Source organism: Nansenia antarctica (assembly GCF_963989245.1).
Source record: "Nansenia antarctica genome assembly, chromosome: 2".
NCBI classification, from domain to species: domain Eukaryota; kingdom Metazoa; phylum Chordata; class Actinopteri; order Argentiniformes; family Microstomatidae; genus Nansenia; species Nansenia antarctica.
Window position 1 is genome coordinate 58480447 of NC_137675.1, and position 19558 is coordinate 58500004.

A 19558-nucleotide genomic window follows, 5' to 3' on the forward strand; every position below is an offset into this window, starting at 1 on the left:
TGTTAATGACCCCACCCATGGCTGTTCTAGTGTTAACGACCCCACCCATGGCTGTTCTAGTGTTAACGACCCCCACCCATGGCTGTTCTAGTGTAAATGACCCCACCCATGGCTGTTCTAGTGTTAATGACCCCCCCATGGCTGTTCTAGTGTTAATGACCCCCCCATGGCTGTTCTAGTGTTAATGACCCCCCCATGGCTGTTCTAGTGTTAATGACCCAACCCATGGCTGTTCTAGTGTTAATGACCCCACCCGTGGCTGTTCTAGTGTTAATGACCACACCCATGGCTGTTCTAGTGTTAATGACCCCATCCGTGACTTCTAGATTAAATGACCCCACCCGTGGCTGTTCTAGTGTTAATGACCCCACCCATGGCTGTTTGGGTGTTAATAATCTCGTTCAAAGCTCTGAATAATTGTGTGACAGTAGAGGGCAGTAGAGAGCAGTAGAGGAGAGGAGAGAGCAGCAGAGGGCAGTAGAGTGCAGTAGAGGGCAGTAGAGAGCAGTAGAGGAGAGGAGAGAGCAGTAGAGGACAGTAGAGGGCAGTAGAGAGCAGTAGAGGAGAGGAGAGAGCAGTAGAGAGCAGTAGAGGACAGTAGAGGGCAGTAGAGGGCAGTAGAGGGCAGTAGAGGGCAGTAGAGGGCAGTAGAGGGCAGTAGAGGGAGAGATCAGTAGAGGACAGCAGGGGGCAGTAGAGGGCAGTAGAGGGCAGTAGAGGGCAGTAGAGGGCAGTAGAGAGCAGTAGAGTGCAGTAGAGGGCAGTAGAGGGCAGTAGAGGGAGAGAGCAGTAGAGGACAGCAGGGGGCAGTAGAGGGCAGTAGAGGGCAGTAGAGGGCAGTAGAGAGCAGTAGAGGAGAGGAGAGAGCAGTAGAGAGCAGTAGAGGACAGCAGGGGGCAGTAGAGGGCAGTAGAGGGCAGTAGAGGGCAGTAGAGAGCAGTAGAGGAGAGGAGAGAGCAGTAGAGAGCAGTAGAGGACAGTAGAGGACAGTAGAGGGCAGTAGAGAGCAGTAGAGAGCAGTAGAGGGCAGTAGAGGGCAGTAGAGAGCAGTAGAGGGCAGTAGAGAGCAGTAGAGTGCAGTAGAGTGCAGTATAGGACAGTAGAGGGCAGTAGAGGGCAGTAGAGGGCAGTAGAGGGCAGTAGAGGGAGAGAGCAGTAGAGGACAGCAGGGGGCAGTAGAGAGCAGTAGAGGGCAGTAGAGTTTAGTAGAGAGCAGTAGAGAACAGCAGTGGGCAGTAGAGAGCAGTAGGGGACAGTAGAGAGCAGTAGGGGGCAGTAGAGGGCAGTAGGGGGCAGTAGAGAGCAGTAGAGAGAAGTAGGGGGCAGTAGAGTGCAGTAGAGGGCAGTAGAGTGCAGTAGAAAACAGCAGGGGGCAGTAGGGGGCAGTAGAGTGCAGTAGAGTGCAGTTGCTATTCCTAAAATGGATTTTCTATCATATTTCTCTCGACTGTTTTTATTATGTTTTATTCCCCAATTGTGTAAACTGATTCACTTACTTTAGACAAGTGTATTAAGTCACTTTGGATAAAAGGCTGTCCTGTAGTCCAGGACTGGGTTAGATTGGGGATAACGGTGTTTACATGTGGCAGTCCTGTAGTCCAGGACTGGGTTAGATTGGGGAACTAGCCCTGATATATCAACCCCACACAGCGGGAGAGAGCAGGGCTGTCAGACGATGCAGGTACTGACTGACTTACACTGCACTGGCAGCATTGGTTTTACAACAGTGCAATGACACTCACCAATAACAAAGACTTACCATCCATCTCACTGTCTTTCATCTCCACTCTTCCTCTGTCCTCTTGATTCACCATCACTCCCTCCTCCCTCCTTTGGTCTCCTCCATCCTCTTCTTTTACCATCACACCATTCTCCTCTACATCCTCTTCCTCCAGCTTCACTGCCACCATCTCTGGACCCCACTGTGGGCTTTTCAGGGCTGGAGAACCACGGCCAGACCTGGGGGACACATAGGGCTTTCACACCAGCAAAGAACCGTGCCGGTTCGCGTTCGCAAACCAAGTCTGGAACCGGCCGGCGCGTTCAGACCGAAGCTCAATTGGTTCGGAACCTGAAAAGTTGGTTCGCAGCGGGCACCAAAAAATAGTGGTTCTCAAGCGCGAACCAAAACGTAGAACAGTCACGTCGTCAGTGGGTGTGTCATATTCTAGGCTGCAGAGACCAGCAAGGAGGAAGTAGACAAAATCAAATCTAATCCATATCTAATCATTAGTGATCAAAAACAATATCAAAAGTGGCATTATTCTCTTTATCTTCCTCACATGCTCAGCAAACACACACACACACGCACACGCGCGCGGACATGCACGAACGCGAATTTCGTAAGCCATTTCTATTCCAGTAACGGAGCAGCTGATTAGTAAAAGAACGCATATAGAAAGTGTCTTTTGTTTTGTTTCACAGAAAATAGTGTTTATTTCAGATACTGTAGTGGAAGATATTATCCTCTTTTCCAGTGAAGTAGCCGCCATCTAGTTGTGAAATGTTTGTTTATCCCGCCCCTTCATCACCCAGCGTTGATGACGCGGATGGTTCAGGTTACACTGGTATGAACACGGGCTCCTTCGCCAGACAGCACCAAGGTTCGGAGGTTTCCGAACGCGAACGCGAACCGGCACGGTTCTTTGCCGGTGTGAAAGCCCTATCAGTGCATTCTGGTTCATACATGGTTACCAGGGTTACATGAGCTGAAGAGGACCTGCGGCTGGAAACACTGGAGGCAGAAACAACGCAGGTCGATTAGACATGACAGACAAACAGTTCACTGAACTCCCATCTAGATTGACAGGACACGTCCTGCAAATGCAATAATAATATTACTGATTGCATTTGCTGTAATTTAAGGGTCTGGAAAGTAAACATTAAATGGTTCCAAATGTATTTTGTGTCCAGGAAAAATGTTAACACATAATAAACTATGAAAATAATCTTCTAGTTAGGCTCTACTTCCTGGTCAGACAGTTCTGAGGCTGTGTGGGCGTGGCCTTTGCACGCTTGACTGGCAGCTCCCTTCCAAGCCAGCTTGCTGCCTTATCATACATGACATTCATCTGTTAGACGTGCTTATAGTTCTGCCCTTTAACTACCAACTGTTTAATTACCAACTGTTTAATTACCAACTGTTTAATTACCAATTACCCTTTCATGTTATAGGGTTAGCAGCATGTGTTAGTGTTAGCAGCATGTGTTAGGGGTTAGCAGCATGTGTTAGGGGTTAGCAGCATGTGTTAGGGGTTAGCAGCACATGTTAGCGTTAGCAGCATGTGTGACTTACTGATCAGTTGTAGCACAACGGCGTTGGTCTGGTCTTCTAATTCGCTGCTGTATTTTCACAATATCCGCCGTGTTTAGTTTCTTCCCACACTGGACGTAGCACTGGCGCATGTCCTCATGACCATAACTATGTTTCCTTTGCTCAGAGGTTTGCCCTGCCGCTGTCCTTCTCTGCTGCTCCTGTAATCCAATCACTGAGCTGCTCTTGTGACCACCTGACTCAGGATGTGATTGGTCAGCTCTAGCGCGGCCTGTGGTTGAACTTTGCTGAGAGGAATTCCTACCATAGCACTCTTCGATCTTGACCTCCTGACCTCCAGTCTTGACCTCTGAACTGCCGTTACTGTCACTATCCATGTCATTACTGTCACTATCCATGTCATTCGCTGCTTCAGAGAGGTGACACCCTGACGTATCTCTTATGAGCATCTCATCTTTGGCCTTTTGGTTTTTGATAAAGTCCCGTAGAAACCTGTCCCACGGTGTGTCGTACTCTTCTTTAATGTTGGGAGAGTGATGGTTCCTGTGGGTGGGAGGTAGTGGTGGTGGCTGGAGCCTAATAAGATTGTCCTTCCGGTGGTTCTGTCCTTCTGTCTCTGCATCAGGGGACCCAAGGTTACATAGGCAAGTTTATTTGTATAGCACATTTGATACAACAAGGGCAATTCAAAGTGCTTTACATACAGCATTAGCATATTAAGAAAGAAAAAAATATATAGAAATTAAATATCAACATTTAACAAGATAATAGGCAATGAATACAAATATATGAATTGAAGTGTTCTCTATCTAAGTATGTCTCTCAGAGAGATAAACCTCTGCACCTCCTACAAGCATCGTACCACCATACAGGATTACGGTCAGATTATCACAGGGAGTGGCTGCACGGATGATGCAGAAGAGGTTGATTATCATTATAAAAAAAATAAAAAATAAATGCTAATATTTGAAAATATCATAAATACACTTTATACACATTATATACTGTATCATAAATAAAATTGTATTTGTTCCATGTTCCATAAAAATCCGTTGAGAATTACAGACATAATCAAATGTAGGCTACTGCAAGTACTTTGCTGCGATAGCTATAGCGAGACCTACTGTACAGTTTATCATTCATAACTGTCTGTACATAGACATATAATATCCTATCACTACTGCGTATGTAACTGGGGTAAAACCTGTTATAGAAATAGCTTTATACAAGGTAGATTTAGAACATGTCAGGATACTGGGTGGTAGAACACACTTATCTCGGAAAAGTCATGAAAGGAGGGTCCTGAAATTTGATCGACTTCAAAGGTAGAATTTATTTTTACTCACTAGGTCAAAAGACCCCACCCATGGCTGTTCTAGTGTTAATGACCCCACCCATGGCCGTTCTAGTGTTAATGACCCCACCCATGGCCGCTCTAGTGTTAATGACCCCACCCATGGCTGTTCTAGTGTTAACGACCCCACCCATGGCTGTTCTAGTGTTAACGACCCCACCCATGGCTGTTCTAGTGTTAACGACCCCCACCCATGGCTGTTCTAGTGTAAATGACCCCACCCATGGCTGTTCTAGTGTTAATGACCCCACCCATGGCTGTTCTAGTGTTAATGACCCCCCCCCCATGGCTGTTCTAGTGTTAATGACCCAACCCATGGCTGTTCTAGTGTTAATGACCCCACCCGTGGCTGTTCTAGTGTTAATGACCACACCCATGGCTGTTCTAGTGTTAATGACCCCATCCGTGACTTCTAGTGTAAATGACCCCACCCGTGGCTGTTCTAGTGTTAGACCCCACCCATGGCTGTTCGGGTGTTAATAATCTCGTTCAAAGCTCTGAATAATTGTGTGACAGTAGAGGGCAGTAGAGAGCAGTAGAGAGCAGTAGAGGAGAGGAGAGAGCAGTAGAGGGCAGTAGAGAGCAGTAGGGGGCAGTAGAGAGCAGTAGAGAGCAGTAGAGGGCAGTAGAGGACAGCAGAGGGCAGTAGAGAGCAGTAGAGGGCAGTAGAGGGCAGTAGAGGGCAGTAGAAAGCAGTAGAGGAGAGGAGAGAGCAGTAGAGAGCAGTAGAGGACAGTAGAGGGCAGTAGAGAGCAGTAGAGGGCAGTAGAGGGCAGTAGAGGGCAGTAGAGAGCAGTGGAGGGCAGTAGAGTGCAGTATAGGACAGTAGAGGGCAGTAGAGGGCAGTAGAGAGCAGTAGAGAGCAGTAGAGTTTAGTAGAGAACAGCAGTGGTCAGTAGAGAGCAGTAGGGGACAGTAGAGAGCAGTAGAGAGCAGTAGGGGGCAGTAGAGAGCAGAAGAGGGCAGTAGGGGGCAGTAGAGAGAAGTAGAGGTCAGTAGAGGGCAGTAGAGGGCAGTAGAGGGCAGTAGAGAACAGCAGGGGGCAGTAGAGAGCAGTAGAGTGCAGTTGCTATTCCTAAAATGGATTATATGGAAATCATATTTCTCTCTTGACTGTTTTTATTATGTTTTATTCCCCAATTTTGTAAACTGGTTCACTTACTTTAGACAAATGTAGTAAGTCACTTTGGATAAAAGTGTTTACATGTGGCTGTCCTGTAGTCCAGGACTGGGTTAGATTGGGGATAAAGGTGTTTACATGTGGCTGTCCTGTAGTCCAGGACTGGGTTAGATTGGGGAACTAGCCCTGATATATCAACCCCACACAGCGGGAGAGAGCAGGACTGTCAGACGATGCAGGTACTTACTGACTGACTTACACTGCACTGGCAGCATTGGTTTTACAACAGTGCAATGACACTCACCAATAACAAAGACTTACCATCCATCTCACTGTCTTTCATCTCCACTCTTCCTCTGTCCTCTTGATTCACCATCACTCCCTCCTCCCTCCTTTGGTCTCCTCCATCCTCTTCTTTCACCATCACACCATTCTCCTCTACATCCTCTTCCTCCAGCTTCACTGCCACCATCTCTGGACCCCACTGTGGGCTTTTCAGGGCTGGAGAACCACAGCCAGACCTGGGGGACTCGGTGCATTCTGGTTCATACATGGTTACCATGGTTACATGAGCTGAAGAGGACCTGCGGCTGGAAACAATGGAGGCAGAAACAACGCAGGTCGATTAGACATGACAGACAAACAGTTCACTGAACTCCCATCTAGACTGACAGGACACGTCCTGCAAATGCAATAATAATATTACTGATTGCATTTGCTGTAATTTAAGGGTCTGGAAAGTAAACATTAAATGGTTCCAAATGTATTTTGTGTCCAGGAAAAATGTTAACACATAATAAACTATGAAAATAATCTTCTAGTTAGGCTCTACTTCCTGGTCAGACAGTTCTGAGGCTGTGTGGGTGTGGCCTTTGCACGCTTGACTGGCAGCTCCCTTCCAAGCCAGCTTGCTGCCTTATCATACATGACATTCATCTGTTAGACGTGCTTATAGTTCTGCCCTTTAACTACCAACTGTTTAATTACCAACTGTTTAATTACCAACTGCCCTTTAACTACCTACTGTTTAATTACCAATTGCCCTTTCATGTTTTAGGGTTAGCAGCATGTGTTAGTGTTAGCAGCATGTGTTAGGGGTTAGCAGCATGTGTTAGTGTTAGCAGCATGTGTTAGCGTTAGCAGCATGTGTGAGCGTTAGCAGCATGTGTGAGCGTTAGCAGCATGTGTTAGGGGTTAGCAGCATGTGTGACTTACTGATCAGTTGTAGCACAACGGCGTTGGTCTGGTCTTCTAATTCGCTGCTGTATTGTCACAATATCCGCCGTGTTTAGTTTCTTCCCACACTGGACGTAGCACTGGCGCATGTCCTCATGACCACAACTATGTTTCCTTTGCTCAGAGGTTTGCCCTGCCGCTGTCCTTCTCTGCTGCTCCTGTAATCCAATCACTGAGCTGCTCTTGTGACCACCTGACTCAGGATGTGATTGGTCAGCTCTAGCGCGGCCTGTGGTTGAACTTTGCTGAGAGGAATTCCTACCATAGCACTCTTCGATCTTGACCTCCTGACCTCCAGTCTTGACCTCTGAACTGCCGTTACTGTCACTATCCATGTCATTACTGTCACTATCCATGTCATTCGCTGCTTCAGAGAGAAGACACCCTGACCTTTCTCTTATGAGCATCTCATCTTTGGCCTTTTGGTTTTTGATAAAGTCCCGTAGAAACCTGTCAAACGGTGTGTCGTACTCTTCTTTAATGTTGGGAGAGTGATGGTTCCTGTGGGTGGGAGGTGGTGGTGGTGGTGGTGGCTGGAGCCTAATAAGATTGTCCTTCCGGTGGTTCTGTCCTTCTGTCTCTGCATCAGGGGACCCAAGGTTACATAGGCAAGTTTAATTGTATAGCACATTTGATACAACAAGGGCAATTCAAAGTGCTTTACATACAGCATTAGCATATTAAGAAAGAAAAAAATATATAGAAATTAAATATCAACATTTAACAAGATAATAGGCAATGAATACAAATATATGAATTGAAGTGTTCTCTATCTAAGTATGTCTCTCAGAGAGATAAACCTCTGCACCTCCTACAAGCATCGTACCACCATACAGGATTACGGTCAGATTATCACAGGGAGTGGCTGCACGGATGATGCAGAAGAGGTTGATTATCATTATAAAAAAAATAAAAAATAAATGCTAATATTTGAAAATATCATAAATACACTTTATACACATTATATACTGTATCATAAATAAAATTGTATTTGTTCCATGTTCCATAAAAATCCGTTGAGAATTACAGACATAATCAAATGTAGGCTACTGCAAGTACTTTGCTGCGATAGCTATAGCGAGACCTACTGTACAGTTTATCATTCATAACTGTCTGTACATAGACATATAATATCCTATCACTACTGCGTATGTAACTGGGGTAAAACCTGTTATAGAAATAGCTTTATACAAGGTAGATTTAGAACATGTCAGGATACTGGGTGGTAGAACACACTTATCTCGGAAAAGTCATGAAAGGAGGGTCCTGAAATTTGATCGACTTCAAAGGTAGAATTTATTTTTACTCACTAGGTCAAATGACCCCACCCATGGCTGTTCTAGTGTTAATGACCCCACCCATGGCCGTTCTAGTGTTAATGACCCCACCCATGGCCGCTCTAGTGTTAATGACCCCACCCATGGCTGTTCTAGTGTTAACGACCCCACCCATGGCTGTTCTAGTGTTAACGACCCCCACCCATGGCTGTTCTAGTGTAAATGACCCCACCCATGGCTGTTCTAGTGTTAATGACCCCACCCATGGCTGTTCTAGTGTTAATGACCCCCCCCCCCATGGCTGTTCTAGTGTTAATGACCCAACCCATGGCTGTTCTAGTGTTAATGACCCCACCCGTGGCTGTTCTAGTGTTAATGACCACACCCATGGCTGTTCTAGTGCTAATGACCCCATCCGTGACTTCTAGTGTAAATGACCCCACCCGTTGCTGTTCTAGTGTTAGACCCCACCCATGGCTGTTCGGGTGTTAATAATCTCGTTCAAAGCTCTGAATAATTGTGTGACAGTAGAGGGCAGTAGAGAGCAGTAGAGAGCAGTAGAGGAGAGGAGAGAGCAGTAGAGGGCAGTAGAGAGCAGTAGGGGGCAGTAGGGGGCAGTAGAGGACAGCAGAGGGCAGTAGAGAGCAGTAGAGGGCAGTAGAGGGCAGTAGAGGGCAGTAGAGAGCAGTAGAGGAGAGGAGAGAGCAGTAGAGAGCAGTAGAGGACAGTAGAGGGCAGTAGAGGGCAGTAGAGAGCAGTAGAGGGCAGTAGAGAGCAGTGGAGGGCAGTAGAGTGCAGTATAGGACAGTAGAGGGCAGTAGAGAGCAGTAGAGGACAGCAGGGGGCAGTAGAGGGCAGTAGAGAGCAGTAGAGGGCAGTAGAGAGCAGTAGAGTTTAGTAGAGAACAGCAGTGGTCAGTAGAGAGCAGTAGGGGACAGTAGAGAGCAGTAGGGGGCAGTAGAGAGCAGTAGAGGGCAGTAGGGGGCAGTAGGGGGCAGTAGAGAGAAGTAGAGGGCAGTAGAGGGCAGTAGAGAACAGCAGGGGGCAGTAGAGAGCAGTAGAGTGCAGTTGCTATTCCTAAAATGGATTATATGGAAATCATATTTCTCTCTTGACTGTTTTTATTATGTTTTATTCCCCAATTTTGTAAACTGGTTCACTTACTTTAGACAAATGTAGTAAGTCACTTTGGATAAAAGTGTTTACATGTGGCTGTCCTGTAGTCCAGGACTGGGTTAGATTGGGGATAAAGGTGTTTACATGTGGCTGTCCTGTAGTCCAGGACTGGGTTAGATTGGGGAACTAGCCCTGATATATCAACCCCACACAGCGGGAGAGAGCAGGGCCCTATTCCATGAAGCTCGATAAAGGTCTAAGCCTCGATAAAGTTTTAAGCCTCGAAAATGTTAGCTTGCGTTCGGTGCCATCAATGTGGCTCAAATAATTCGCTGCTTGGTTGAGCTCCTTCTGAGTCAGATATAATTAGCCTGGTCCCGACCAGGCTAAAACACAGGCTATAGTCATCCGTGCGTCAAAAAAGGCTCACAGGCGGAAACTAAACCCTGAACGAAAGTTCCTCATGTGTCTTTTAGGAAATATTAGTTCCCACTTCACATGAGATAGATAGATTAGATAGTTTGACTGTGTGATAGATAGATAATTTGATATTTTGAAAGTGTGATCGATCGATAGATAGTTTGATTGTGTGATAGATAACTTGATATTTTGAAAGTGTGATCGATCGATAGATAGTTTGATTGTGTGATAGATAACTTGATATTTTGAAAGTGTGATAGATAGATAAAGAAAAGAGTGTAAAAAAAAAAAGAAGTAATTGTCTCAACTTGCATTGCCGTCATGACAGCGGTCTAGCTAGTGTAGTGGTTAAGGCTGTGGACTCGAGTTCCAAAGGTTGAGAGTTCGAGACTTGACTAAATCATTCATTTTTTTTTTTTTTACATTTAACCGAAGATTTCATGCAAAGGTTTCAAACACCATTGTAATCGTGTCAGTTCTTGTAAATTAGCCTGCACCATAATTTTATAGCCTACAATACTTTTTTAGATGAGATTTTAGATTAGATTCAGACAACGAAATGCAGTAAAAAGTGCGCCTGAAGAGGGATTCGAACCACTGATATAAAATGTCGAATAAATCCTATGGCAGCAGTCAATACCACTACGCCATTGTGGCGATATGATGGTTTGTAGCCTGCTGCGGATATCACCACAGTAGCAATATTCATTTATTAAAATAAGAACATATAACAATAACTGGGGCTAGTATGACCTACGCATTTAATCGGTCAGCAATTTCTTGCCAAACCATTTCCCTCGCCTTGTTAATTGCGGCAGTATTGCACTATTTTACATCTTATTTTTCCGTCTTCATAAAAATCAATAATTCGGAATGCTGCGCAAATGTAGTACCCCTGCAGAGTGGAGTATCTTCATTTCGACAGATCGACACTTCAGGGCTTTTTATGTCTGCGTGCACGCGCCCATATCGAAGATTTGTAAGCCTGTCTTCTGTGAACACTGATGACACAAGGCTGATCCTCATTCGAGGAATCACCTGAGGCTTGAATACCAATCTCGAGGTCCCTGAGCGCCGCATTTAATTATAGCGCCGCTATATTAAGCCACCGTTAGTGAAACGGACCCCAGGACTGTCAGACGATGCAGGTACTGACTGACTTACACTGCACTGGCAGCATTGGTTTTACAACAGTGCAATGACACTCACCAATAACAAAGACTTACCATCCATCTCACTGCCTTTCATCTCCACTCTTCCTCTGTCCTCTTGATTCACCATCACTCCCTCCTCCCTCCTTTGGTCTCCTCCATCCTCTTCTTTCACCATCACACCATTCTCCTCTACATCCTCTTCCTCCAGCTTCACTGACACCATCTCTGGACCCCACTGTGGGCTTTTCAGGGCTGGAGAACCACAGCCAGACCTGGGGGACTCGGTGCATTCTGGTTCATACATGGTTACCATGGTTACATGAGCTGAAAAGGACCTGCGGCTGGAAACACTGGAGGCAGAAACAACGCAGGTCGATTAGACATGACAGACAAACAGTTCACTGAACTCCCATCTAGACTGACAGGACACGTCCTGCAAATGCAATAATAATATTACTGATTGCATTTGCTGTAATTTAAGGGTCTGGAAAGTAAACATTAAATGGTTCCAAATGTATTTTGTGTCCAGGAAAAATGTTAACACATAATAAACTATGAAAATAATCTTCTAGTTAGGCTCTACTTCCTGGTCAGACAGTTCTGAGGCTGTGTGGGCGTGGCCTTTGCACGCTTGACTGGCAGCTCCCTTCCAAGCCAGCTTGCTGCCTTATCATACATGACATTCATCTGTTAGACGTGCTTATAGTTCTGCCCTTTAACTACCAACTGTTTAATTACCAACTGTTTAATTACCAACTGCCCTTTAACTACCTACTGTTTAATTACCTACTGTTTAATTACCAATTGCCCTTTCCTGTTTTAGGGTTAGCAGCATGTGTTAGTGTTAGCAGCATGTGTTAGGGGTTAGCAGCATGTGTTAGCGTTAGCAGCATGTGTTAGCGTTAGCAGCATGTGTTAGGGGTTAGCAGCATGTGTGACTTACTGATCAGTTGTAGCACAACGGCGTTGGTCTGATATTCTAATTCGCTGCTGTATTGTCACAATATCCGCCGTGTTTAGTTTCTTCCCACACTGGACGTAGCACTGGCGCATGTCCTCATGACCACAACTATGTTTCCTTTGCTCAGAGGTTTGCCCTGCCTCTGTCCTTCTCTGCTGCTCCTGTAATCCAATCACTGAGCTGCTCTTGTGACCACCTGACTCAGGATGTGATTGGTCAGCTCTAGCGCGGCCTGTGGTTGAACTTTGCTGAGAGGAATTCCTACCATAGCACTCTTCGATCTTGACCTCCTGACCTCCAGTCTTGACCTCTGAACTGCCGTTACTGTCACTATCCATGTCATTACTGTCACTATCCATGTCATTCGCTGCTTCAGAGAGGGGACACCCTGACCTATCTCTTATGAGCATCTCATCTTTGGCCTTTTGGTTTTTGATAAAGTCCCGTAGAAACCTGTCAAACGGTGTGTCGTACTCTTCTTTAATGTTGGGAGAGTGATGGTTCCTGTGGGTGGGAGGTGGTGGTGGTGGTGGTGGCTGGAGCCTAATAAGATTGTCCTTCCGGTGGTTCTGTCCTTCTGTCTCTGCATCAGGGGACCCAAGGTGTGTCCTCTGGCTCTCTGACACTGAGTAAGCAGAAGCCTCCATCTCTCTGCCCAGATGGACAGTTCACAGTGCCGGGAATCCTACCAACACAGATGATCAAAATATTAAAACAGAGTGACGAAATGTAATCAAAACATTGAACATTTCTTTTTCCAGGATTGGAAAACAGTAGCCAAGCTACAGTTAGGTCCATTTGGACTCTTTGACAGAACTGTTGTTATTTTAGTTGTTTACCAAAACATATTCAAGTTATAGTCATAGAATGAATATGGCCTTAAAGTGCAGACTGTCAAACACCCTCTTTAATTTGAGGGTATCCAGATCCAAGTTGGAGGAAAGGTTTAGATGTTACAGCTCTTTAATACGTGGCACCCTTCTTTTCAAGGGACCAAAAGCAACTGGCCCAATGACGTGACGTCCAAACCCCTTTATGAAGTGAAAATAAGGAAAATGTTTATAAAAAAAACATTTATTTAATCTATTAATCTCTGTTTATTAAATGATATGAAAGTGTTCTGAGGGTGTAGCATAGCCTAGTGTTACTGACATGCTGGACATACCCTCACTGCCTTACAAAGGTCAAGAGCTATTAGACTCTTTACTCACAACATGTCATACCGGATAACTGGCATGGGGAAATGTTAGAAATGAAATAAAACCTAAAACCTCTAACCCTAACCCATATATTTAAATATAACAAACAATATGACGTCATAATAATATGATTGTTATGCTTTGAAGCATTCTGTCCTAAACTGGCAGTCAGCCAATGTCATCCGGGATAACAAGCAGTCTGGAGCAATTTGATGACATGTTATCAGACAGGACGTTACACAATGATGACATGTTATCAGACAGGACGTTACACAATGATGACATGTCATCAGACAGGACGTTACACAATGATGACATGTCATCAGACAGGACGTTACACAATGATGACATGTTCGCCTGACAAACCAGGTTCACTTTATTTCCTTTATGGTGTTGTTACCTTGTTAACTTGTTTGGAACAGATCACGAGTAGAACCTCTGAGTTCTCAGACTATTTATTAAACCAAGGAACAGTTACAAGAGCAGCTGCTGCTGGTGGTGAGGGGCTGGCTGAGGTGAAGAGAGCCTCACCCCCTGGCTCCACTCCCCTATTTGTAAACAATGATGTGTAAATACAGTTTCAAATAATATCCCATCACCTTTACTGTAGAAAAGCCCAAGGTGCGAAAACTAGGATGATCCACATGATGTCATTAGGTTATAAGTCACATGATGTCATTTCAGGTTATCGGTCACTAGGGGTGTAACGGATCACCCTCCACGGCTCGGAACGCATGTGTACCGCGGATCAATAGCAAAACCGTTTTTTTTTTTTTTTTTTTTCCTAACACCAGGGGAGCCACCCCTCCTAAATTTCGTTGTTTGGTACCTGTACTGTAGCAATGACAATAAAGACCATTCATTCATTCAAATGTAACCGGTAGAAAAACAATCATGTGCGCTTTATTCTCACTCTCTGCATGTGTACTGAGTTGACAACAACATTCATTCACTCATCTCTGTCCCAATTATATCACGTCATATCACCCGCTAAGCAGCCTGGGTGATTGTGTAAACACACAAAAAAAGTACTCTGTTACTTTGCAGCAGTGATGTTATATATATGTTGTTATATATATATGTTGTTATATATAGATGTTATATATATATATATATATGTGATATATATATATCAGTTTTGACATCTTGAATGTTGTTTTTTTGTTTCACACATTAAAAGTGGTGTTTTTACAGAATTCAAGGAAAATGTTGTTTTTATTAAAAAATATATATGTTTTGTGTTGATCCGAAAAATGATCCGATCCGTGACTCAAAATCCGTGACACGATCCGATCCGTGAGTTAGGTGACCCGTTACACCCCTATCGGTCACATGATGTCACTTCAGGTTATAGGTCAGGGGGTAGGGTTCAGAACACAAGCCATTTTGAGATGACCACATGGCTTTAACAAAGGGTCTTAAACCCTACCCTCCCCCCCATAGTCAGGAGGGTCATAAACCCTACCCTCCCCTCCCCTAGCCCCCATAGTCAGGAGTGTCGTAAACCCTACCCTACCATCCCCTAGCCGCCAGTCAGGAGGGTCGTAAACCCTACCCTACCCTCCCCTAGCCCCCATAGTCAGGAGGGTCCTTATAGCAAAAGGCAAACTATACAGTTTATACGGTTTATGTGTGCCAAAATCTACTACAATGGCGCTACGTGTGGACACGGGATTTCTAGACGTTATTTGCGTTGATGGCCTTCCATAGTGGAGAAGCGCCATCAGTACCTCCGTGTGCTCGTCCAGACCAGGCGACACGGACATAAACTGATAACAAGTTCCGCCAACATATATTATATATATATATATATATATATATATATATATATATATATATATATATATATATATATATATATATATAACATTGTATAGTGACAGAATAGCCTATCTCTGCAGACAGAAGTGGTCAGTAGTAACATGATATCGTGAGCTTAGAATTATAAAGTTCTATCTCCGTTTAGGGCAGTTCAGAGATATTGAGCGTCAAAGTTTTTACATTCCATTATGTTTTGTGAGATGGAACCTTTGTATTTTATGAATTGAATTACTAACTAAAAAATGTCAACATTTAAAGAATAACACCACACAGGCATTAATAAACACCTAATGGATCAGATTATGTAAAAAAAAAAAACTTACTGCTGTAATGTTTGCCCTCTGTCACAGTTGTCAACTTAATAATCACTCGTAAGGTCTTCAGCTTCAGCACGGTGTGTGTTTACTGACTCCGCCATCTTAGATCGACTTCTCGTTCCCTGGTATCGCGGCAATAGACCACGTCGTCGTCGTCTTCTTCTTCTTCTTTTTGTTTTAACGGCAGCGTGCGTCCTTGATGCTGCATTACTGCCCTCTGCTGGAGGCAGTTACCGCCTACAATGTCCGTTCTGTCATGTGTCCCACCATTAATATATCCATCCTTTTAAAAAACTTTTTTAAACTTTTTTTCTTAGAATGATAATAATATATCAGATTATACTATAGAATGATCATAGAATGATCAAAATGATTTTTTTAAATAATAAAGTGAAAAAAAAATGGGAAAAGAATATAGCATATCCTTAGAATGATAATATATCATATTATACTATAGAATGATCATAGGGTTGATCACAAGGTTGATGATCACAGGGTTTTCCAACCCTGTACCAGTGGTAAATGAGTCCACAACCCCCTTCCTCTCATGGTAAATTGCTTCCATGTTCTAAGAATGTTGCATTCATCCTAAATATTCAATTTGATGTCATAATGCACTCAAGCAGACATTATACATTGCAGTTAAGGGAAGTTCTAGATTGCACAGCAAAATTCTAGAATGATTTGCAGAAATATTTTACTCCTGAAAATTAGTGTCTACCTTTAGTCTACCTGACGCCAGAGGTCAAATCTGAAGTGGTTCCACGTCTAAAAATGAAGTTTACAGTCTATAGAAACACTGTAGAAAGTTTCATGCTTTAGTCATAAAATGCACAATTGTTATGCCTATCAGCCTCACTATGCAACTTACAGAGAAGCCACCCTTCCCTGCCCTCTCCCGCTCACTTGGCTTAATTCAGACGCTATAATTGAGCCACTATCTCAGGGCGTAAATACAAAGCTCATTCTCAAGTATATTTGGTATTTATAGACTTTAGTACGTACACAATTTTATTTTGCCTGTCTGTGTGCGGCTCTTTAATCCATTCATTAAAAGTGTGTGGCTCGCTCGCTGTGTCTCAATAGGCGTCGTTTTGGTTTAGCAATTCATGGCACTCGCCATACCTGCATAAAAAAAAATCCCCTGAAAATTGTATCTGAAACACGTGTTGTCATGTTGGTGATTTTATCCACAACGGTAACTCAATATCCTCCCGGCTCCATCTCACCATCCCAGCCTGGCGCTGTAGTGGAGCGCAGGGTTGCCAGACGGGATTGACAATTTCAGTCTAAAAGCTGCCGAATCCACCCGTCCAGAGTGACCAAAAGTAGCCCAATCTGGCAACACTGGAGCGGGACATCGGTTCCTCAATAAACAAGCCATGAGTAACGTTAATGTTAAAACCTTGTCCACGATTCTCATTCATTCAGGTCGGTTAAACAAACTGTATAAACGCCATAATACTGTTGGTTCAAATGTAATATATTAATGAACAAGTTCATGTCATGTTGTGTCAGTACAAACATGTTCTAATTACATTTTATTTTAGTGAAAAACCCAACCCGACGTCACCCGCGATTATGAAGCTAACTGTAACAAGCTAGTTTAATGTCAACCATGTCTCTATTCTCAATCATTTCTGTAATAATTGTACCAAATTGGGGCCAGTAACACTAACTTGTGTGTGAGTAAGTTATATGTGTGTGTGCAAGCATGTTTTTGATATTGTCAATCGTCTCACTTGTAATAGGTGAGCTGTAACACAAATATGCCAGTGAGAAAAAGGAAAATGGACATAACAAGGAGCTTTTTTGGTCAAAGGGCAGCAGAGACAATTACAGGGACACAGGTGAGGTCTCACAATACTAGTGTTTTAACAGTGCAGTTGATTTAGAGTTGAGAATAGCTAAATCTGTAATGTTTTGTTTCTAAGGAGATTGAACCAGGTCCACCTGCTAGGAAAGATGTAGATTACTACCTACATACTGTAGCTGTCGCCTGTGAGTGGACGCTGCAGTGCAGCCTTGACAATAGATCGGAACCCAATCTTTTCTATTCTATTTTTTCCCATACATTATATATCATTGTTTGACTTTACATGTTCATATTTATAATAAAAAATGACATTGTTTCTCCACAGTTACTGACCAGCCTGGGTTGTTGTTGTTTCTGTAGTAGAGTAATGTGCATACGTGTATGTGCGTGTGTCCGTCCATATTTGTGTTTTTCCGTGTGTGTCTGTTGGGGGTTTTCTTCTTTTGGTTCTACACTCCAAAAGTTTGGATTTGAAATCAAACAATTACTATGAGACACCCAGCGTAGCCTATAGCCTATAAATTATATTAATTGATAAATTATATTATGTAGGCTATATGAATAACTGAAAGAATGTAGTCCAGAAGAACAGGAAGTCTGTAGGCTATGTCTGCTGTAATCCAAGTCACCGGGAGGCTGAGGTTGGCGGATCGAATGAGCTGAGGGGCTCTGGGCTGTAGCGGCCCATGTCGAACGGGTGTCCACACTAAGTTCGGTATCGATATGGTGCTCCTGGGGGAGCCCGGGACTACCAGGTCGTCTAAGGAGGGGTGCACCGGCCCAGGTCGGAAACGAAGCAGGTCAAAGCCCCCGTGCCGTCCAGTAGTGGGATAGCGCCTGTGAGTGGACGCTGCAGTGCAGCCTTGACAATAGATCGGAACCCAGTCTTTTCTATTCTCAATGTTTTTCCCATACATTATATATCATGTATGTTTGATTTTACATGTTCATATTTATAATAAAAAATGACATTGTTTCTCCACAGTTACTGACCCGTCTGTGTTTGTGTTGTTTCTGTAGAGTAAATGTGTGTGCGTGTATGTGCGTGTGTCCGTCCATATTTGTCTGTTGGGGGGGTTCTTCTTTAGGTTATACACTCCAAAAGAGTTTGGATTTGAAATCAAACAATTACTATGAGACACCCAGCGTAGCCTATAGCCTATAAATTATATTAATTGATAAATTACATTATGTAGGCTATATGAATAACTGAAAGAAGAACAGGAAGTCTGTAGGCTATGTCTGCTGTAAACAATAGTCCTGAGGTGAGGTAGGCTAGTAGTATCTCTGTACGGGGGGGGCACTAGTGGGTGGTTCTGCCCCTGCGGAGGACAGCTGATCGGACCGGCCTGTTCTTGGGCGAGTAGCTGGTCGTGGAGGGTGACGCGGTGGCCGCCGGGCGGGAGGGGGTGGAGGAGGTGACGTTGAAGGGACAAAAAGCTAGAATAACTTTCAAGCTGTGAATCTCCCGTTCTACCACATCCCAAAGGTGTTCTATTGGATTCAGATCCGGTGACTGGGAAGGCCACTGAAGAACACTGAACTCATTGTCATGTTCATGAAACCAGTTTGAGATTACTTTTGCTTTGTGACATGGTACATTATTATGCTGTAAGTAACCATTAGAAGATGGGTAGGCCTACATTGTGGCCATGAAGGGATGCACATGACCAGCAACAATACTCAAATAGGCTGTGGCATTCAACTTCAAGCGATGATTGATTGAAGCCGCACACCATTACACCACCTGAAAGAATGAGAAGGTGTTCAGGTGTTCCTAATAAAATGTTTGGTGAGTGTATGTATAGTACAGAACAGATTTGATTGCATTTATTATTCAGAGAGTTTATTCCACTTATCAGATGCAGCCAGACTAGTCAGACCTTGAGGTCCCATGTCTCTGAGCTGGTTGAAACTGCCTTTAGTTACTGTGCTTCTAGGGCATGGAATGACTTGCAGTGTAAAATGAGACTTAATGACTTTCCCTGGGCCATTTCAGAAACATGTTTACCGAATTCTTGATGGAGGGTTGTTGTTGTTAGAAAACTGTATGTAAATGTATTGTCAATGGAATGTAATAGTGACGTGTTTATTTATTTTTCTGTAACCAAGGCACACTTGAAAATGAGACCTTGTGGTCGAAAGGTGCTTTCCCCTACTTCTACTTGGAGCAAACTGTTGACATTCAGCAAATCAAGTTAGCATTGTTAGTTCAAAGCTAGAAGGCGAAAGTGGTTAGTTGACAGTTGTGTGGATATCCTGATAAGTTTTAGGTTTCAGACAGAAGATAAATAGACATAAAGCTGATAAACTCATTAATCAGGAATGTGATGTAACTATGACCTGGGGTGGTCCAATGGTCTAGCACCGTGGTCTACAGTAAACACATGCCCATGTCGGCATGGGTTTCAATCCGGCCATGTCCTCTCTCCCTTCTTCTCCTTACTTTCCTGTCTGTCTTCACTGTATCTGTCCAATAAAATGAAAAATATG

The 19558-nt window shown here is 43.9% G+C and overlaps 1 protein-coding gene across 1 annotated transcript in view; it reads right to left on the reverse strand.

The window, feature by feature from the left end:
- Positions 1-1933: 1933 nt before the first annotated feature.
- The window catches only part of LOC308150324 (uncharacterized protein), a gene marked incomplete at both ends in the record, with an annotated part of 33839 nt that continues 16214 nt past the window's right edge, over positions 1934-19558 (reverse strand). The window contains one exon of the mRNA XM_080523169.1: positions 1934-1959. Coding sequence (XP_080379295.1) covers positions 1934-1959 — 26 coding nt within the window. The remainder of the gene's footprint in view (positions 1960-19558) is intronic.